Below are 19,790 nucleotides of genomic sequence, written 5' to 3'. Positions count from 1 at the left end.
CAGTTATTTACACCCCTGTATATCGTAAACAAAGACATGTGTGTCATAATTAGAACAGATGTTTCTATTAGCTCGGATTTAAGACCTCATTCGTTGAAATCGGTTAAAAAGCAAAGACACGGTGATCAGATTAGGGGCTGTACAATAATTATGAGCCCAGGGGAGGGTAAAATTGGGGGGGGGGCAAGCAATTTTGGCCAGCCGAAAGGGGGGGGCAAGCAATTTTTGGCCAGCCGAGAGGGGGAGGACAAGCGATTTTTGGCACACATTCATGGGGCGTCTTTTAAATAAAAACACTTAGGCTTAGGAAAACAGTACGGAAACGCTTTAATATGCAAATTTTCCTGATTGTTGTGCTCGCAACATATATCTAGGCCATTTAAGGTTTGCAAATTGGGACCTCAAAAATTGGGCATGTGTAAGGGGGGGGCAAAGATTTTTTTTTGGCGGGCCGAGAGGGGGGGCAAGCGATTTTGGCGGGCCGTTCGGAAAATTTACCCCCCCCCCCATAATTAACAATATGCAGACTATTGTTCTCATTTGGGAAACAAAGGCCACTCACAGTATTTGTTACCGTGCGTTTGCTTTGTAATGGTGCATCCAACTGAAATTATAATACCTATTTCATCACAGCCCATTGCGATATCGCACAGGTAAATCAGAAACATGTGTTTGTTGATTTAACCAGGGATATGAGACACGTCCCTGATTTAACATAGTTAGCTGTTTTCAACGAGTTTTTATCTTGGTTTAATGGGGTTTAAGTCCTGCAAAGGTCGTGGTGAATTTTGCTGTAGACATAACTGCATAATGGATACGAAATAAAAAGTTGCACATTTGTGTTCTAGCTCAATGAAAGCACGACGCTAGTTCAGTTTTTCGTGCTAATCAATGCAAGCACAGCGCTAGTTCTCTTGTTCGCGAACGCTTTGTGTACAAAACAATAGGGCATGCAATGTGGCAAACTGCAACTTTGAAATTTGCATCTTCCTTGTGTTTTTTGGATCGTCGTGTTAGCTGTTGGTTCCCGTGCTGGTTCCAATTATAACATATCTGCCTTTGTTTAGGACTTATGATATAGGATATAAAAAAAAATGTTGTTTGATTTAACGTGCGCTTCAGCTAGGCATGGCCTAATTATCAGCACACTTCAACAATTATTCCGCTGCCATAAGGATATGATATATCAGAATCATTTCCGCTTCACCAAGTCCGCAACTGATGCGCAGGTACTCTCAGCGACTTAGATTGTGATTACCCCCAGCAGCTCCCCATTTTACACCTGGGTGGAGTGAAGCAATTGGGAATTAAGCTATCTTGCTCAAGGACGCAACACACTGGCCGTGGTGGGGCTCGAACCCGCAACCTTCCGATCATGAAGCTCACGCCCTAACCATTGGGCCACCGTGCTTCCCACGGATATACCATGGATACAGGGCACACCGTCATCATCCCTATATCTTCGTGTTACAAATTGCCGTGGTAGTACGATAAATCCTCACGTTTTTCAACAACTACGCATGGTGATTTTGAGCTATTTTGTTCGAGATAGGCCGTGCGACTCAGGCTATGCATACAATTTGAGATTTTGAGAGCCGGCCACACTGTTTCTATTCTATGTTTTACGATTTTCGCATGATCAGTATATGGCTGGCCGTAACCGCCACAACGTGGAGCTGCTACGCGTAGCTTACTTTTCGCTTCGCGGAGCTAAATTGACCAATCATGTTAGATCTTTTCATTACGCGGAGCCAGTTGATGCATCATCGTTCCAGAGAGAAAAACTCTTGCCAAAATTAATGTTTACTATGTGGATTTTAAATGAATCGAATGTAAATAAACCACAATCAGTTGTACAGGATCAACACCATTGTTTGATTAGTGTATAGTCAATGTTACCTTGCATGCATGTGCCATGTGTGTGGCGTGTTTGTTTGTTTGTCTACTGTGTCAGGCCAGGATCACTGACACCCACGGTACTGATACTGTCATACTATCACCGTCACACGGTGATCATATTGTTGAATGTTGTTGACTTTAAAATAATCATGATGCAGTCATGTCTACAGTAGAATTCACCACGACCTTTGAAGGACTTAAACCCCATTAAAAGCTATTAAACCAAGATAACACTCAATGAAAACAGCTCAACTATGTTACATCAGATCTTCTCTGGTTAAATACACACTGCACTTGTGTCTGTTTTACCTGTGCAATGAACAATGAGCTGGTATTATAGTTTCAGTTGGGTGAATGATTATAAAGCGAACGCAAGGTAACAATACTGTCTGGGCTTTTGTTTACGAAATGAGACAATAGTCTGCTTATTGTTAACCAGCGTTCTTGAAAATGAGAAGCATAATGGTTTGCAGACTTAACACGGTTTAGAAATAATTTGTTCATATTTTTTGGTGTTATCTGTCGTTTACATATCCTTCCTAAAACACAAAAGTACCAATATTTCCAAACACCTAAATTAGCTAAAAATTTAGGAAATGTTACAAAACTATATTTTCTAGAATTTCAGAGAATACTTTAAATATTGACTGGTTATTTTTTACACAGTGACGTCATATAGGCAATGGCATAATACTTCTAACATACACAAGGTCACGCGTCAATGGTGAGCGCACTGAGTATTGTGTATAGGAAAACGGGCAGTACCGTAACTACAGTATGTATGGCCTACTACTAGTATATAAAGTAAATCCGAACTGGTTTGCTGAAGGTCGAATTCCGCAGGCCACGCCGCGCAAGATGTACAAATCAGCTCCCGGCGATACACTGCAGATCGCAGAATTGTGTGCATGGTTTACCACCACTCTGCCTAGCTATATAGTTGTGTACAATACTGTATGAGTTTCTTGTGAGTGCATGTCCATCTTAATAATAAGTCGGTTCGTACTTTTCATAATTACTTTTTGAATCATAACTATCGTGACCGAGGATATCTTGCAACTACGTGAAGCTCGTCTGGCAAATTCTTAATGACTAAATTCGCTTCACGTAATGAGTAAGTCGTACTTGATTGGTCAGTTTTACCTCCGAGTAATGAAAAACTCTAACATGATTGGTCAATTTGGCTCCACGGAACAAAAAATCAGCTACGCGTAGCAGCTCCACGTTGTGGCGGTTGCGGCCTACCATATCAGTATCCCATATGATATTTCTATTGTAAGAAAATTGTATTTGTTGTCACGTAAATCACAGGTTTCGTTTAAATGTACTAACTGGAAATTAAATGTACTAATTAGTGAGGACCGGTATTTTGCTGTGGATATGTTTAACTGCAATTTACGGGTAAAAAATTTGAAATCCTGGGTAAAAATTTTGATAATATTCAACTCTTTGAGAAAATTATTTTATAAAGGAATGCTGGTAAAACCAGGTGCAATACAATGTACATTATTGACACACTATCACGCTCTTTATCTTCGTCAATAATAGAATAATCGATTTCAATCGAATTGAATGCATGAGTTTGTAGTTGACTACTGAGCGACCTAAGCGATCGATTGCTAGCCAATCAGATAGAACTCCTTTTCTTGCGTTCAGTGAAATACCACTCGCCTGTCGCTCACTACCACTCGCCCGTCGCTCACCAACGGAGTATTAAATTTATATTTATCGTATAGGACGTCGACGGTGTGCAGGGGTGAACGTACCTGGTACTTTAATTATTTGATAAATTAGTTAATAATTAAATCTGGTCAACCAGAAAAACTCACTTTTGATTTAAATGGAATCACCAACGTTTCGGCCAAAACCTTTGGCCTTCAGCTGGGTGAATGATTTAGGGTCATCCGAGGTCAATCGATGAGGAAGTTGCTTGATGACCCGATCCCAACCATGTGACAGATTAAAGCCATAATGTGTGATTTGCTTCACAGCGACGCCCTCAATTTTACTTGGATTTCTACTTTTGTATAATTATAATGCCCAGTGGTATACTAAAATACCACGTAAAAGACTAAACCTGAAGTGCTTTAATAACAGTAAAATTTAACTTTTTGTACTAAAACCGGGACGACCAGGTTTTATTCAGAGTTCAACGATCGAGTACTTGCTAACATGTACCGTGGATATCAGCTTGTATGTACAGGGTGTCCCATAAAAAATTACCGGGCGAATGAATTTGGACGTAAGTCGAGAAATAGACATCAGAATCAACATATCTAAACATTAGCGTGTAGCCCATCTTATTATGCATCCTATACGTCAATTTTACTGGAATCGATTGACTGATTGCGGAGAAATGAGCGATTGCATAACGCATGCGTCAATTCACTTCATTCCAAGTTTGAAAGAAAGATCATTCAACACAATGCGCACTATAGTGGTTTAACTGTCAATGGGCTTCATGTTTTGTTCTGTGAATCCTTTTTGTTCTTTTTAAACAATCTGTTTCTTGCAAAACATTTATTAGGTTTTGTTCAAATTTGAAAACCTGCTCGATATTGTAAATGAAAGTTTCCATGTAAGATGATGCTCGGTACTTGTAAATATCCTTTTTCGTTAATGCTGATATAAATGTTGCATAAAGAATTATTGCATAAATGATAAAAGAGTTCCAGCTGGCTTTAAAAAATTCTCACACACATTAAAGTTTTTGGAATATTTCATATAAATTGTAATGCAAAGTTTAAATCTTCACCATTAATATTGCATGGTATCAAAAATCATACGTAAACTGTAAGCACTTGATCATTGTCATTCTTGGCTCAAATGTTCTTTGGAAAGTTAAAATATAACATATTTGAACAACCTAAAGAATTAAAGTTGGAAAGCTTCAAATTGCAGAAATCGAAGTTTTCTCGGACAAAAGGTTATTCATCTTCAGTGAAAGCATGAATAACATAACACCGTTGGATTATAAAACAGATATTGTGGACTGAATTTAATGCGATACACAAACTTTAGGAGCGAGTATGAAAAAAGCGCCTGTGATCAAACTTGGAATGAACTGCATTGATGTGCGCATTATGTAATCGTTAATTTTTTCGCAACCAGTCAACCGAATCAAATACAATTTTGGTACATGATGCACAATAAAATAGGCTATGCGGTTCATTTTAATTTTTTTGATTATGATGTCTACTTCTCGACTTACGTTCAATTTTATTCACTCGGTAATTTTTTCTGGGACACCCTGTACACACGTCGAGCGCGATGCTCCGTGCAGTTACATGTAATACGATCGGCGTAGTACACGCATGTAGGCGTTGGAATGAATCGCAATTTTCTTTGTTATACCTCTTTTGTTTGGCTCGAAATTAAAAGGGGATAATGTGATCAGTGAAAACAAGTATTTACATAAGAATCTATTCTTTATGCAAATCACACATTATTGCTTTAACTCTAACGAGTAACGAGTTGTTTTTTTACCAACAATACCATGGTTGTTCGATGGGCTCCCATGTGTCGCCGATTATTGCCAACTTGTATATGGTGCGATTCGAACAGTGTGCCTTGTCGTCTTACCCCGGATCTCCACCTTCCAAATGGTATCGTTATGTTGACGATACTTGGGTTATAGTCAAGTCTTCGGAGCTCGACAACAATATCAAATTCACCCAAGAAGGTCTGACGGATTCAGCAGTCTACAAACACCTTGAGGGCAGTGGTCACAGTTTTGACATTTACGACGTTGTCGTTTTGGACTGTGAACCCCGTTGGTTTGAACGGGGAGTCAAAGAAGCAGTGTCGATACGAGCCGGACAACCGTCCCTCAACAGGAGCGGGGCAGAGTGAATCTGTCACATGGTTGGGATCGGGTCATCAAGCAACATCCCTCATCGATTGACCTCGGATGACCCTAAATCATCCACCCAGCTGAAGGCCAAAGGTTTTGGCCGAAACGTCGGTGATTCCATCTAACCAAAAGTGAGTTTTTCTGGTTGACCAGATTTAATTATTAACTAATTGACAGTTTATGATACTTACACATGTCAGGTCCAGACATTCCAACAAAATATTCCGTTCCGTACGGCTTTCTCAAAGCGTCAGTTGCTCTTATAGCTAGATCATGCTGTTGTATGTCGAGTAAATATAAAGAAATAAAACACGAGATGGTTTCAGCTCAACAAATGCAATTTTCAGAGTTTATGTTATCATGCCTACAATGAATAATCCCCGGAAATAATCATGCATCACTATAACATGCTTTAACGTGTATTTCACTGTAAATAGAAAAGGAAAAGGAGGGAAATGAGGAAAAAGGAGGGAGATAAAAATATCTTCAGGGTGCTTAGTTCCAAAACACAGTCGGTTCCTGACTTTCTTCGAAAACAAAAACGTTCGATGTATATTAGTACAGTCTTGGACAAGTCAAAAATTTGGAATATTTTTCACTTTATTTCCATGACCATCCTTAAAATGTTTTACTCAATGATAACTCCCAAAAATCAATCTGTAGATGGAATGGGGTATTCTTTCGGGTATATTCGCATGCTATGGTTTGTCGTGGTAAATTATACAAGAAAGTACGCAGCATTTTTTTTTTTAAATATTTCAAACTTTCTTGCTGTAACAAATATCAGAAGTCATCAGATCTATCTGGAGAGTTGTTCTTGTTTTTGTTAAATTATTTATTTATATTTTTTAATTGGGTGTGGTTCTTTTGCCTTTTCTTGTCATTCTAAAACTCTCCTGGGGAAACTGATGTACTTGCGATTATGGCTACCACAGTAAAGATACAGCAAAAACGTTGAACTGGCAACCCAAACCTGCCAAGAGAAGAGTGTTTTTTTTATTACCGATTGTATTAAAGGCCGATTCTTTTAATGGCATATCATCATAAACTTAGTGTCAAATGGTACATGTAATGTTAAGTATTTTAGAACTTGGTTCAATATTGCAAAATCAAAGAAAGTCTGCTTCCATTTTTGGCATTGCATCACCCATCGGTGTTTGATTAAAAGTTTGAATCGATCGAAACACACAATTAACAACAATACAGCTAGCGCTATACACATTATTTTTAAGCAGGTTTAACATGTCTAAGATATATCAAAACATGATAAGTTTTCTATGTTTGCCTGCCATGATATTTGTAATTCCGGTATGTTGGAGCTGTGGTGTATTCAAATTTCAAGATGGCTACTCATGAAGCGGGTGCGTCGACTAGTCTAGGGCATCACACTGACATTAGTGTAGTTCAGCTTAGTTCAATAGCGGAAAGGGGCAGGTGTGTACGAGTCGATCCTCTGCCAAATTAGTTTAATTCCTTTTTAAAATTTCATTTTAGGAAAATGGGACTAGGCTTATTTATGACGTAGGGTGGTGTAAGTGAGCAACACTGTGCTGAGTGTGGATTACATTGCAGCACGTCAAGCTGACAACGGTTGCTATAATCTTACTATAAATAGTATAATAAAATAACGCTACTTTAATGCACAGACTTGGGAAAGAGCCGAATGGTGGGTGCTTCAAACAAATTAGTTGTGAAAAGTGACAGCCACTTGAAATTGGGCCGAAGTTATGCATGGCGTAGAGGTGTAACTGTGAATAACTATTGGCTAATTTCTTTAAACCACTGAACTGGAAAACTGTGCAATGTTTCCTATACTATATGATCAGTTTCTTAAGAACTGCTACAACGTATCTTGTTTCTGTATTTTTAATATAAAGCGCCAAATTACAAAAAAATGTTCTTCAATTCTGTCATGTTATCTTAGTAACTATTTAGTCTGATAAAGATATTTTTGTCACGAAATGGCATCAAACGTGCCCCTCTCAATTCGCATATATCAATGCAAGACCCCCCCCCCTTAGGCCGTGTCACCTTAAGACCCTTTTATTTGTCAATATAACCACAAATTATGACTTATACTATTATCAGTTCGTAATAGGCGATAATTATTCGGTTTTTGTCAGTACTCGCGTCAATCAAGTACCAACTTGCGCCTGCGTAAATTCACAAAAGACGCATACAGTCAAACAATACGCAATGCGCGGTTCGCGTAGGTGGTGCTTTGTAAACTGATCTATATCAATCCACGATGTTATAGGGCATTTTTTTTTAAATATCTGCGCTATCGTAATTTGTATATTAACCATGCTAACCAACATTGACGCGTCGTTATACATAAGTGCAAATGAGCTTCCAAATAACGATTTTTTTTGATGTCGAGCATATCTAGGAATTCAAACAGCTGAAATCTAGGAGATAACGCTGACGAAACTTCGGCCAGGCACAAGTGACCTGGTAAACGAAGGGGGTCGCCGTAAATAGCTGGTTGGGGAATTTTTGCAGGATAGTCAAGTGTAGCCAACAATCACCCTGATCGAAACCGACTGTAACGAGGTCTTTTGTCATAGGTCATCTGCCCCGCCATTACCAGATGAGCCACGGGGAGAGCGGAATATTTTTGTCCTTCGGGGAATTGAACCCGGGACCTCTTGCACCAAAGGCAAAGACCTTAACCAGTGTGCCACGCTGCTCCCTTTTCGGGAGCCGAACCGAAAAAAACATGCTAAAGTTTACCTGCAAATCCTTATGTGGTTGCTCAATGTTCTTCTTATTGGTGTAACCCCATGGGTATAGCCAAAGCTGACTGTAGTTATGGAAGTCAATGAACAGTGCGATGTTGCCTGAGAATTGTTGGAGCCATTCATGTACTACAGAAGTCTCTATTCCACTCAATGGTGCCTCACCATGAAATATATCAGAGCAAGGGTTATCACTAGTTCCAGATCCTGCGTTGAAAAGATAGTACACCAGGCACAAAATGAAACTCGTCAGTTATAGTCATCATTGCTGTTTAACAACCTGATAATTGTGGATTATTCTGAAATATACATGTTATTAATTGGACTTTACTTTCTCATTTGACAGCATGTTCGTAAAAATCGAGCAAGAGTTGACCAAGATATGCGCCTCCAACCGTCAAACCCCAAAATCAAAAGTTGCAATTTTAACGATTCAATTGTGTCTGTTACAGTGTGTGCTTTATTGATTGGCCCTTGGTGCTTGTGTGCAATACAACGATGCGCCATTGAAAATCGTTGAAATTGCAAATTTTGTTTTTTGGGTTTGACAGTTTGGAGTCGCATATCTTGCTCAATTCTTGTTCGATTTTCATGAACAGGGTGTCAAACGAGAAAGCAAAGTCCAATTTATAAAATGTATAAGTGAAATATTGCATTGTCTTGGACCTGCGGGAACCGGATATGCTGCACACTACCACAAATCGGTACACATGCCTTTATTATCAGCTTATACCTTAAAATTCGTTGTCTGGATGGCCAAAATAAGGAGTCCAAGGATGTCGAATTTTATAGTGGCCCCCGATTGAATGCTGTAAAAGCTCAAGTAGCGCGCACAAAAAATTACAATTAACCCCAACATTTGACCAAATGGCCATGCATGGATTCAAAATTACCTGACACCTATTAAGTTATTATTTACTGATGATTTAACACGTACCTCCCCATTTATAGGGGTAGTTTCTGTTTAAATCAGTTCCAATACAAGATGATCCAGTGTTTGGCTGGCGGTTCTTCCTCCACATACGATCCTAAGTAGATAAAAATAGGTTTTTGAAATGAGTAAGACAAATCAGACATAGGTACCATTTGCTGGAAGAAAATGGGTTGTCCATAAATACGTACTTTGGTGAGGGTCGGAGAACTGGAAGCCGGCCATCAGGACGATTTTGCAATTTTGCTCCCCTCCGTCGGACATCGCCGATATATTACCACCAGTCTTGTCAGCTCCATCTACCGGACAGAAATCGACTATAGGATTGCTCTGTGAATCGTCTTTTTAGCGTGGTATAAACACCTTGGACTAAAATAGTATTAAAATGGCAAATTGGTCCAGTAAACACCTAATTTTTTTCGCGTTCCATTGTTCAAGATTACGCCACCGGAATATGCTGTATCTGTTGCATCTTTGCAGATTCTCCGACTCTCCCCTACCAAATCATCTCCATCATCATGCATCGTTTATGTTTCACACAAACAAACAAGCAAACAAAAGTTTTTATGACTATTATATTTCCAGCACCCATGCCACGCCAGTTCTGTTAATACCGTTCCATATTTGTATTCAATATAAACACAACCGGGTATGTGTCTGATATTTGCTTAACACAATCATGACAATAGAGGTTATCCATGTTCTATAAGCTGCATATCCTATCAACGACTGCTATACCTTGTTTAGGACATTCTAAAGAAGTACCTGCATGTGCAACCATGACTGTTTCAAAATAGCCCGCCAAAGTCATGTAGGTAACTCCGAGGTCGTGCATTGAATTAGTTTGAATGAGGAATACTACGGGAACCAGTGCCTTTTGTTAGAAGTCACACATGAGTGAAGTGGATAACCTCTATAGCCTGAATAAGCTATCATACACTTATGGTCCTCTCTACACTAAAGTTTAATTTATTACTCCATCACTGAGCGAAAAGCGGTTGGTATTTGACCAATGAGGTAGAGGCGCTTTTCCAAATGCAACAAAAAACGCTCTACATCATTGGGTAAAAGCCAATCGCTGTTGCTCAGCTACGTAGTATAAATTTAGCTTTAGATGTTATGATTGCAGACAAGTTCTGCCCCTCATTTAATTTTTGATTTTTGGTTTTTGAACAAAAGAGAAACCAAAACTTATAATTTGAAACGAGCGGTTGTCTCCGCTCCCATCCGCACACACGTCGGCAAAAACATGGGCGTGACACGGATGCAGGATGACAATCTTAAGTTCGTGAAAAGACGATTACTCACATTGGTCCATGTGTAATCATAACCATCTACGTTGAGGGATGGTACAATATACCAGTCATAAACACCTCAAATAAAGAAAGTCCGCAGTCATGTAACCCGTCCTACACCAAAACCTGATCTTGTTATGACAATTTGATTGAAAAGGTCGTGTGCAGAATCTTGTTAGCTGCAATTTGATACTAAATTTACTACCGAAAACTCTAAATTCACAGAGATTGATACCAGTATATGAAATTTGGTGAATTTTCAAAAGTTGCAAATTAAAAACTGCCCACGCTGACCTGTAGAGGTGAATGGTAGAGCGCGACCATTGACATAGCCCGAAACAACCGCTAGGTCATATCGATCGCATCGTGCCCTAGTATTCATCAGTAAAGCACTGTAGCAATCCATGCGTTTTAAATTACCAATTGAATAAAGCGCGCACTTGGGATAGTCGACAGGGGCCATCGTGGGCAAGCAAGCTTGACCATATTGCCACGCTAAGCAATTTCGACCGCGTGCTTCGTTTTGATTTGCAACTTTTGAAAATGCACCAAATGTCATACTCTGGTATCAATCTTTGTCACTTTTGAGTGTTTGGTAGCAAATTTGGTATCAAATTGGAGCTACCAAGATTCTGCACACGATCGTATCAATCAAATTGTCATAACAAGATCAGGTTTTGGTGTAGGACGGGTTACATGACTGCGGACTTTCTTTATTTGAGCAGTTTAGTTGTCTACCATAGCAGTTACTGTGGAATCGACGCCGTACTTTGTTACCATCTGCAAGATATAAATCACAATGAAACTAATAGGTGCGATATTATAACAATCTTTGTATTTTTTCATCGACAAAAATTGTTATCAAGAAACGATTACGACAAAGTGCAATATCTTCAGCCCCGATCAATCTCTCCAGCCCGATGTGCAACTACATTCACCATACTGCTGTGTGTGAATAACGTTTCTGGTAGAGATTTTACCTATAATAATCGTTACCAGTAGAGATTGTACAAATAATAAGAAAACCTTTTCAGACCAAGATATCAGGACAAATAGCCCCTTTCTTTGGAATTATTTACTAAAGAATAAATTCCTATAAAACATTTTCGCATTCAATTTAAGCACGAGTATCCCCGATCTTTGAGCCATTCCTTGCTGTGTCTTATTTCTCTGTTATTGATTGTTAAGGGGGTACTACACCCCCTGGCCAATTGTGTGCCTATTTTTGCATTTTTCTCAAAAATTATAGCGCATTAGTGACAAGTAAGATATGTATGTTATAGGGGCAAGGACTACAACTACTGCACTGAAAATTCAGCAACTCAAGGCAAGTAGTTATTGATTTATTGATCAAATATTGGTTTTCCTTCATTTTTGACTGTAACTCCACAAATGTTGTCTGTGCTGAAATAAAATTTCCAGTGCAGTAGTTGTAGTCCTTGCCCCTATAATATACATACCTTACTTGTCACAAATGCGCTATAAGTTTTGAGAAAAATGCAAAAATCGGCATAAAATTGGGCAGGGATGTAGTACCCCCTTAATGTAACTTTAGTTCTTCTATAATTCATTGTAATATGTTTTCAGGGGTATGTTACTTATCAGGCCTTATTGGCTTTGCAGCCTACTCCTCCATAAGGTTTTAATTGTTTGTCGTTGGATGTATTGTTTTTTAATATGGAAATTGAAATTGAGTGAATTGAAATTTTGTGAAACATCGTAAAAATAATTACGTGAACTAAAACACTTAGTCATAGCCAATAGCCCAGCTTTATAGCCCATAAAGGCCCATAAGGCTTTATTTGTCTATCGTTGAACCAATGGGACTCATTTATATTACAGCCCTGGAAGTGTAGGGTCCATGCTTGGGCAAAATACCACAGGAACACAATGATGCGACAGAGACCCCATTTTGTTATGTAATTTGTTCAACACGTACAACAGTGCTTTGATGTAGATAAATTATAGATAAAGCAAGCAAAACGCCTTGTTTTCGTACATTCTTCTGGTTTCAGTGCAGATTCTGGACTGGATTTTCATAGACATTTAAGAGAAAGTAGGCCACCGGAAAAAATGTTGAAAATGCATTTAATATCCTATGTGATTGACAAAAACAAACAAGTGGCATATCAAGTAGGCTACCCTCGGACTAGCTCACCTCATTGGCCATATACATCATAGTTGCTGGAGAGATCCACTCACGTGCATGAATACCACCTTGTATATAAATTACGCGTTTACTTCCTCCGGAGCTGATCTGAAATTTAAAAAAAAACATTAAGGATTTTAGAATTGGCAGTATATGCTTCGACTATATTTATAAATACGTATAAATACGCACGTGACCACCTCGGTGTTGCCATAACAGCTTGTAGACGGACAGTAAGTCTCGAAAGGTTTGGCTACAAAAGATTCTATTATAAACGCATCTATGCACAGTTTCAACCTCGGTACACCTTAATACACAAATTGGCCAAGCAAAGTTAGCCTAGCAATGCCTTGTCTCTACACAGTCTGTGTTTACGCTACACGGTTGAGTGCATAGCATCATAAGAACTGTGTGAGCTTTTAACTGGTGACTAGTGGAAAATACGACATCTGTGATTGGTTTTTGTCAAAATCCCGATTCATCCAATCAGAAAAGGTTTATATCGAACGAAAGCTAACACTTCCCACTAAAAACACTGTTTTTTCATTACGTGAATAGATGACGCAATTCAATGTTTATAAGGCGAATGTGGTAAATCTGTTGAAACGACCTATTCACGCACAATTTTTGACCAAGATGTAGGGTTTAAAGTCAAAACCCCGAGTGATCCTTACAATATTTTTGCAATTTTATGTCATTAAATGAAAGAGCACACTTTATATTGTCCATATACTAGATTCATTTCAATGAGCAATGGCTATTTCTCTTTCAATTGCAAATCGTGTGCTATTTTCGCCTGTTTTGTCATACGGTTGTAAATTCAATGAACAATGACTTAAAGAGCGCTTAGAAATTGATATGACTATTTCGTTAAACTCTGTGATTATATTATTAACATTTCCGTCGATAAATACTTTCAAAATGTTGTGCGCTGTTACCCAACAAAACTATGACGTAATTTATTTTGACCGACAAGTTTATCTGATACAGATTCCGTCATTAGATGTTTTTAAATGCCATAACTCTATTATGAATTCGGAATCGGGAGTACTTTACGGCAAAACAAACAATGAATTTCGTGTATTAGGGTGAAGTTCCATTGATTTTATTAATTTGATATTAGGGTGACTAGGCTGAAGCGCTGAAACCGACAGATAATTAGTCAACGTACCTTAACTGCTTTGATATCCCGACCTTCATCAGATTTCCCAATGTTAATTTCGGTGACAATACCATGGTCTATGGCCATATCTGTAACCCATTGACTGATCTGTGTATTTAAGCATTATTTGAAAAAGTATTAACAAAAGCTATGAACTCTACAACTTACACAAAACTCCGGGACAAAAACAAATACACGCATACAGAGAACACACACGTAAATTTGTGAATCGTACTTTCGACGTTGATTTTCGGACGTTGATATAACGTTATTATGACGTTGTTTCGACGTCAAGTTGTGAATGTTTTACTCGTACGTTGTTGCCACGCTTGACCGCACTCAATAGGGACGTTTGAATGATACGTTTACAACTTAACGTCGACACAACGTCATTACAACGTCATAATGACGTTATATCAACGTCCGAAAATTAACGTCGAAAATATCGTTGTCACAACACAAATTCGAGTTCACAAATTTACGTATTTACAACGTAGATGATAAGCTAAGTACAGCGTCAGCGAACGTCGTGAAAACGTAGTGTGTTGGCTGGGTATATGTGTGAACGATAAAAGGAAAATACAAACAATCAATGAAACAAAACTAAAGGTCCGTTCATACTACGTCGCAATTACGTTGCGATGCGTTGCGTTGCCGATATATCGATTACTTTTTGTCGAAACTCACCGCAAGTTGTCGCATTTCCAAGTTATGTATTTAACTTTATTGTGATATCGCAATGCAGTATATTTAGTACGATGCAATGCGGCAACGCAGCGCATCGCAATTGCAGCGTAGTATGAACGGACCTTAAAACTAAACATCCGCCGCCTCGGTATTAAAACACTCCTACCGATTTCGTTTATGGTTTTGAAATTATTAATTATAAACACCCACCTGCTTACTAGTATGGTAGATAGTGTAATCAAACCCAGCCTTAGTATTGACACAGTCTGTGCATCTCTCATTATTAATGTTAGTTTGTACATCTTCCACAAAGATGGAGAAATCCAAACAACGGCGAGATAATTCTATTTTCACATCTTTGACGAGATTTGGGCCAACCATAATGTCCACGGGTTGATTCAATCTGGTTGGTTCTTTCCAGAAATCTACCTATTATAAAAATAAATAACAATAGAAAATAAATAACAAATGAAAAGTTATATTGGATGAGGCAGTCTGAGGATGAGGGGAACTTCAAGTCACGTGATGACGTATAAATCTAATAGCACCTAACATACATACGAGAGGATTTTTGTAATTGTCTGATTCATGTTCTTGTAACAAATACAGGACTAGCTGGAAAAGGGTCAGACTATATGAAAGCCAGGGTATTTCAGAATGACAAGTTGTCACTGAGAATCCCGGTAATAAGGGGCTGTCATTTTCTTCGGAATGGGGGGTCATAAATATACTGAGGGTCATAGAATATTTAGACTAGGGGGTTATGATTTTTAACACCCAAAATAGGGGGGTTACAGAGTTATTAAGGGTTGGTGCCTCAAAATTTTTGCTCCACTCGCCTTCTTTTATACACTTACGATCGAAATTTTAACGCGTCCACGCGTCCTACGATTTTGAGTATATCTGATATCTAAAGATTCAAAAATCTGTTGACATTATCAAAAGTCATTACACATTAAGGCAGGTTTTTGTTACCTAGGTAACAATTATTTTTTGTGTGTGTCAGCAGAGCTAGGAAAACCATCCTTATATTTTAATAATATGTAAATAATAGACGACCTACGGTATCTTCGAGTAGACTGTACAAGTCATGTAGTCTTTGTAATTGTTCCATGTCCTGCGGTACCACACGCAACACCTGGTACCTGAAAATATAATGATCAGTATAAGATAATGGTTCATCACTTGTATGTTTCAATTGGTGAAGATTAAATAAAGCCACATAATATGAAATCAAATGCTGATCAATTTGTATATTTTGATCTCAGAAAATGACATTGAAACAACTTTTGGCACCTACTGATTATCTAAGTTACATGAAAATCCAGCGATACAGATTATCCTTTAAATGACCGTAAAACTTTGAACGCATGGTGATAATAACTTTCACGATGTTTTCTCACAATAGGATCAATATGAAGATTTGACTAATTTTCCAACTACCGCTTCGCAATGGAAGCATGAGGAAAATAAGCTTGGAAAAATGTTCCCCAAAGGTATTCACCCCTTATCAATAATAGAAACACTCTAGCTTGTAGTAGCTTTTCTTGTCTTAGAATCATAAGGTTACATACCACTAATTATGTATTACACGGGTTTCAATGGGAAAATGGCCAATTTCGGGTTGAATTTTCTCATATTCAGAACTCTCACAGTTAAATGCCACTAATATCAGGTGAAACTATATGATTTAGATGCCAAATGATCAAAAACACAACATAGGTTGACCTGAGACTTTTCTTGTTTTAACGCACTGAACCGTAAACACCTTCAAATGGCAGTGCGCCCTCGAAGCTGAAAGTTACAATACGGTAGGGCGAATATTTACTAAAAACCGAAGCCGTGCGTATGAATTTTGGTACTATTTCAACAAAAATGTCATATAATGAGAGAAAATATACCATTTTGAAGCATCAAAACCTAAGAAGTACTTTTTTGGCTATATAACTTGATCAATTTCAGCGATTTTAATGCAGTCTTTTCAGATGCCATGAAAACAAATAGTTACTCGTCGTATTTCATTGTATCGCCCAGGCCTATTAGTGGTATTTAACCATAAGCGGCGGAAGTAGGGGAACGAGGGACACGCTCCCCCTTAATGTTTCCATAGGCAGTATGCTTCAACTATATTTATAACTACGTATTTATAAATATGCACGTGACCCATAGGCACGACATACCAAGACCAGCAAGCGTGACCAAATTCTCATGCCATTGACTCTACCGAAAAGGATAGGAACTCTTTAGATGAACACCATGTAGCAAATTTGTTACACATGGGATGATTCCGAATTGTGATTTTTAAAGATTTTTAAAGTATTTGCCGACGGAAAAAATATTTATCGCCGGAAATGTTTACAATATAATCACAAAGTCGAACAAAATAGACCATTTTGCTGCACATTAGTCTTGTGTTATTTACCGCCTCTGACATATTTGCATACACGAAGACCACCCGCTGTCACTGAGATTGCGCAGTCTCAGTCGCACCAGTGGGCTGTATGAGAATAAACGGTACCACTTGCTCAAATAGACGCTTTCACATTACTTTCTTTTGATCACTTTTATTGACAGTGGCCTGCCTGGTAAAGTGTTAATATGCCGTCAGGGTAATTACCGAAACGGCGGAACATTTTTGTCCTGAACAAAAGGTTCCACTTGATAAAAAAAGAAATCAAATCGGGACAAAGGAGCGGCGTTACGTAATTTAATGTTACTCCATGTTATACAAGCTCCTTGATTGGTTCCATGACATTGTCCACTACAAAGGCGACATTGATTGAACAGAATATCGAGGGTTGAGAGAAAACCTCAACTCAGAATCACCTGCTCCCACAAAATGAGCATAATGTCGCCAGACCACTATAGAAGATACAGTCCATTAATCATGACAAAATTCAATAGAAAACAACAGACATTGCTGAGGAAATATTGATTTTTGAAGCCCGAAGCCCTGGGGGGCACTTCAATATGAAATGGATATAGGTGTAGGGCTGGCACTTTCGCACTAAGGGGCATTCGGTGAGAGCAAAATGTAAAAATATGGGGTCATTGGGTGAGAGCATGATTTTGGCATTCGGTGAGAGCAAAATGTAAAAAATATGGGGTCATTGGGTGAGAACATGACCTTTTTGTTAAATGGAATCTTTGGGTGAGAGCCGAAACAGCGCCACAAAAACCTCGAAAATCGAATTTCTAGTTCGAAATGGCTTCAAATTGCATTGTTTTTTTTTTTTTAGTAACAAAATCAGTGATTCGGGCCCGAAGCAAGGAGCCAACTTTATCCTCATTTTGTGAGAGCTGGTCATAGTGAGTTACGGTTTTCTGGTTCTGAACCCTAACATATTGGCCAGAGTTTCAATAATACAAATAAATAGACAAATTAAATACATAAATATATAAATTAATAAAATAAATTTATCAATAAATTAGCAAATAAATAAACAACTAACTAACTAACTAACTAACTAACTAACTAACTAACTAACTAACTAACTAACTAACTAACTAACTAACTAACTAACTAACTAACTAACTAAATAAATAAATAAATAAATAAATACACATGAGAATATTTTGTATTTTATGATTGCGACATTATTTTGTGATTATGTGTGAGTCTTTGGAGATTATTTCGGCCGAGCAATTCAGATTATTCAATTATTTTCCACTAATCTTCATCCCCGATGTCAAAAAGTAAATCATCACCAAAATTATCGTCACCCTTAAATAAGTGACAATTTGTTGATATTATATTAACACTCAATATGACAATTGCAATATTTAATTTGATTGACAAAAGCTAGCGTTCAAAAAATGACAACATTTTCATTGGCTTTTCCTTCCAACACGCTATAAATAATGAACACAATCCAAAGTTTCTAAACTCGTGATGCCGCAGTGAGCCGATTTCAAATGGTCGAGAAAGCGCTGGAGAGTACCAAATTGCTCAACTCGCCAGTTCCTTGTGTAAATTGCTGTAATTTGCAAACAATAAAATCGTGCGGAATGGAGTGAATGATCAAAATGTACGGCCCACATTTCTTTATCCGGCGAGCTTATAGATCTACGTATATATCGTGCTCATTTCATCAAGAAAATGCGTCTCACTTGAACGGATAGATATTTTTGTGCGCAGTTTGTAATCATTAATTACAGTGTAAAATTCTTACTTTATTTACATTGCTTATACTTCATCCTTGTACACCAGAGTACAAAAATGTATTACTATCAAGTCAATATTTCCGAGCGATGCAAGTTACTTTTTTTTAAATAAAAGGAAAACAAAAAGCAAGTTTAACATTAATAGACTTTATGAATAATGACTTACCCTCCATAATTCTTGACTGCCGAGGTAGATGCCACAAACACGAGAAGAGCACAAAGCAACTTCATGATTACTGATAGCTAACCGAAGTATGCAAATAATATCAACGGATTGCAAATGAAAAATCCTATGCACAGACGCTTTGGGACTAACGATTCCATTTTTAACTTCATACCGATTTAACACCGCTATCTTAAGCGATGAATATTCATAACTTGTATATGCGTTAAATGTGTTAAATGCTTGCATAGGGATGTATCGGCGAAAGTACGTCAAAATGGCCGACCAGTGGAATGTTACGCATCCCAGAATGCAATCTGATTCATTTATTGTTTTATTTTGATACTTCAATCATGCTTCATTCATTGGGCTATTCCAATTGAAATCCATACACCCGCTATGGAAGACATGACCTTGATTGAATATCATATTTCATTATCATATTTGTTTGTTTCCATCAAAAATAATGTCAATTACATGTAGATAAAATAGCAAAGTGGAATAAAACATAAGATGGAGGAGATGCAACAACAGGCAAAAGCCTGGATTAAAAGTTTAAACAAACAAATTCATCAACTATACATCGATTTTCCCAACATTCCCAGTTTCGGCAATCCAGTCTGTTGCCTGAGTCACGTCTACGACCAATTGATCCTGAAGGCGTCATCATTTTATGATGACGTCATACCATCCAACAAAGGATCGATTGGCAGACACCATTGAGAAAGGCAACAGACTGGATCGCCGAA

At 38.0% G+C, this 19,790-nt stretch overlaps 1 protein-coding gene across 1 annotated transcript in view; it reads right to left on the bottom strand.

Annotated features, from left to right (window-relative positions):
• The window catches only part of LOC140162929 (carboxypeptidase B-like), a 21,096-nt gene extending 1,805 nt beyond the window's left edge, over positions 1-19,291 (bottom strand). Inside the window, exons 1-10 of the mRNA XM_072186246.1 lie at positions 19,045-19,291; positions 15,778-15,859; positions 14,925-15,143; positions 14,037-14,135; positions 12,875-12,973; positions 11,445-11,496; positions 10,730-10,794; positions 9,428-9,518; positions 8,486-8,697; positions 5,944-6,028 (exon numbers count right to left, since the gene is read on the bottom strand). Of these exons, the coding sequence (XP_072042347.1) occupies positions 5,944-6,028; positions 8,486-8,697; positions 9,428-9,518; positions 10,730-10,794; positions 11,445-11,496; positions 12,875-12,973; positions 14,037-14,135; positions 14,925-15,143; positions 15,778-15,859; positions 19,045-19,109 (1,069 nt within the window). The 5' untranslated portion in view covers positions 19,110-19,291. The remainder of the gene's footprint in view (positions 1-5,943; positions 6,029-8,485; positions 8,698-9,427; positions 9,519-10,729; positions 10,795-11,444; positions 11,497-12,874; positions 12,974-14,036; positions 14,136-14,924; positions 15,144-15,777; positions 15,860-19,044) is intronic.
• Between the last annotated feature and the right edge of the window lie 499 nt (positions 19,292-19,790).

Source organism: Amphiura filiformis, chromosome 1 (genome assembly GCF_039555335.1).
Source record: "Amphiura filiformis chromosome 1, Afil_fr2py, whole genome shotgun sequence".
NCBI classification, from domain to species: Eukaryota; Metazoa; Echinodermata; class Ophiuroidea; order Amphilepidida; family Amphiuridae; genus Amphiura; species Amphiura filiformis.
The sequence above is the reverse complement of the archived record's forward strand: the minus strand, read 5'-3'. Positions and strand labels throughout refer to the sequence as shown.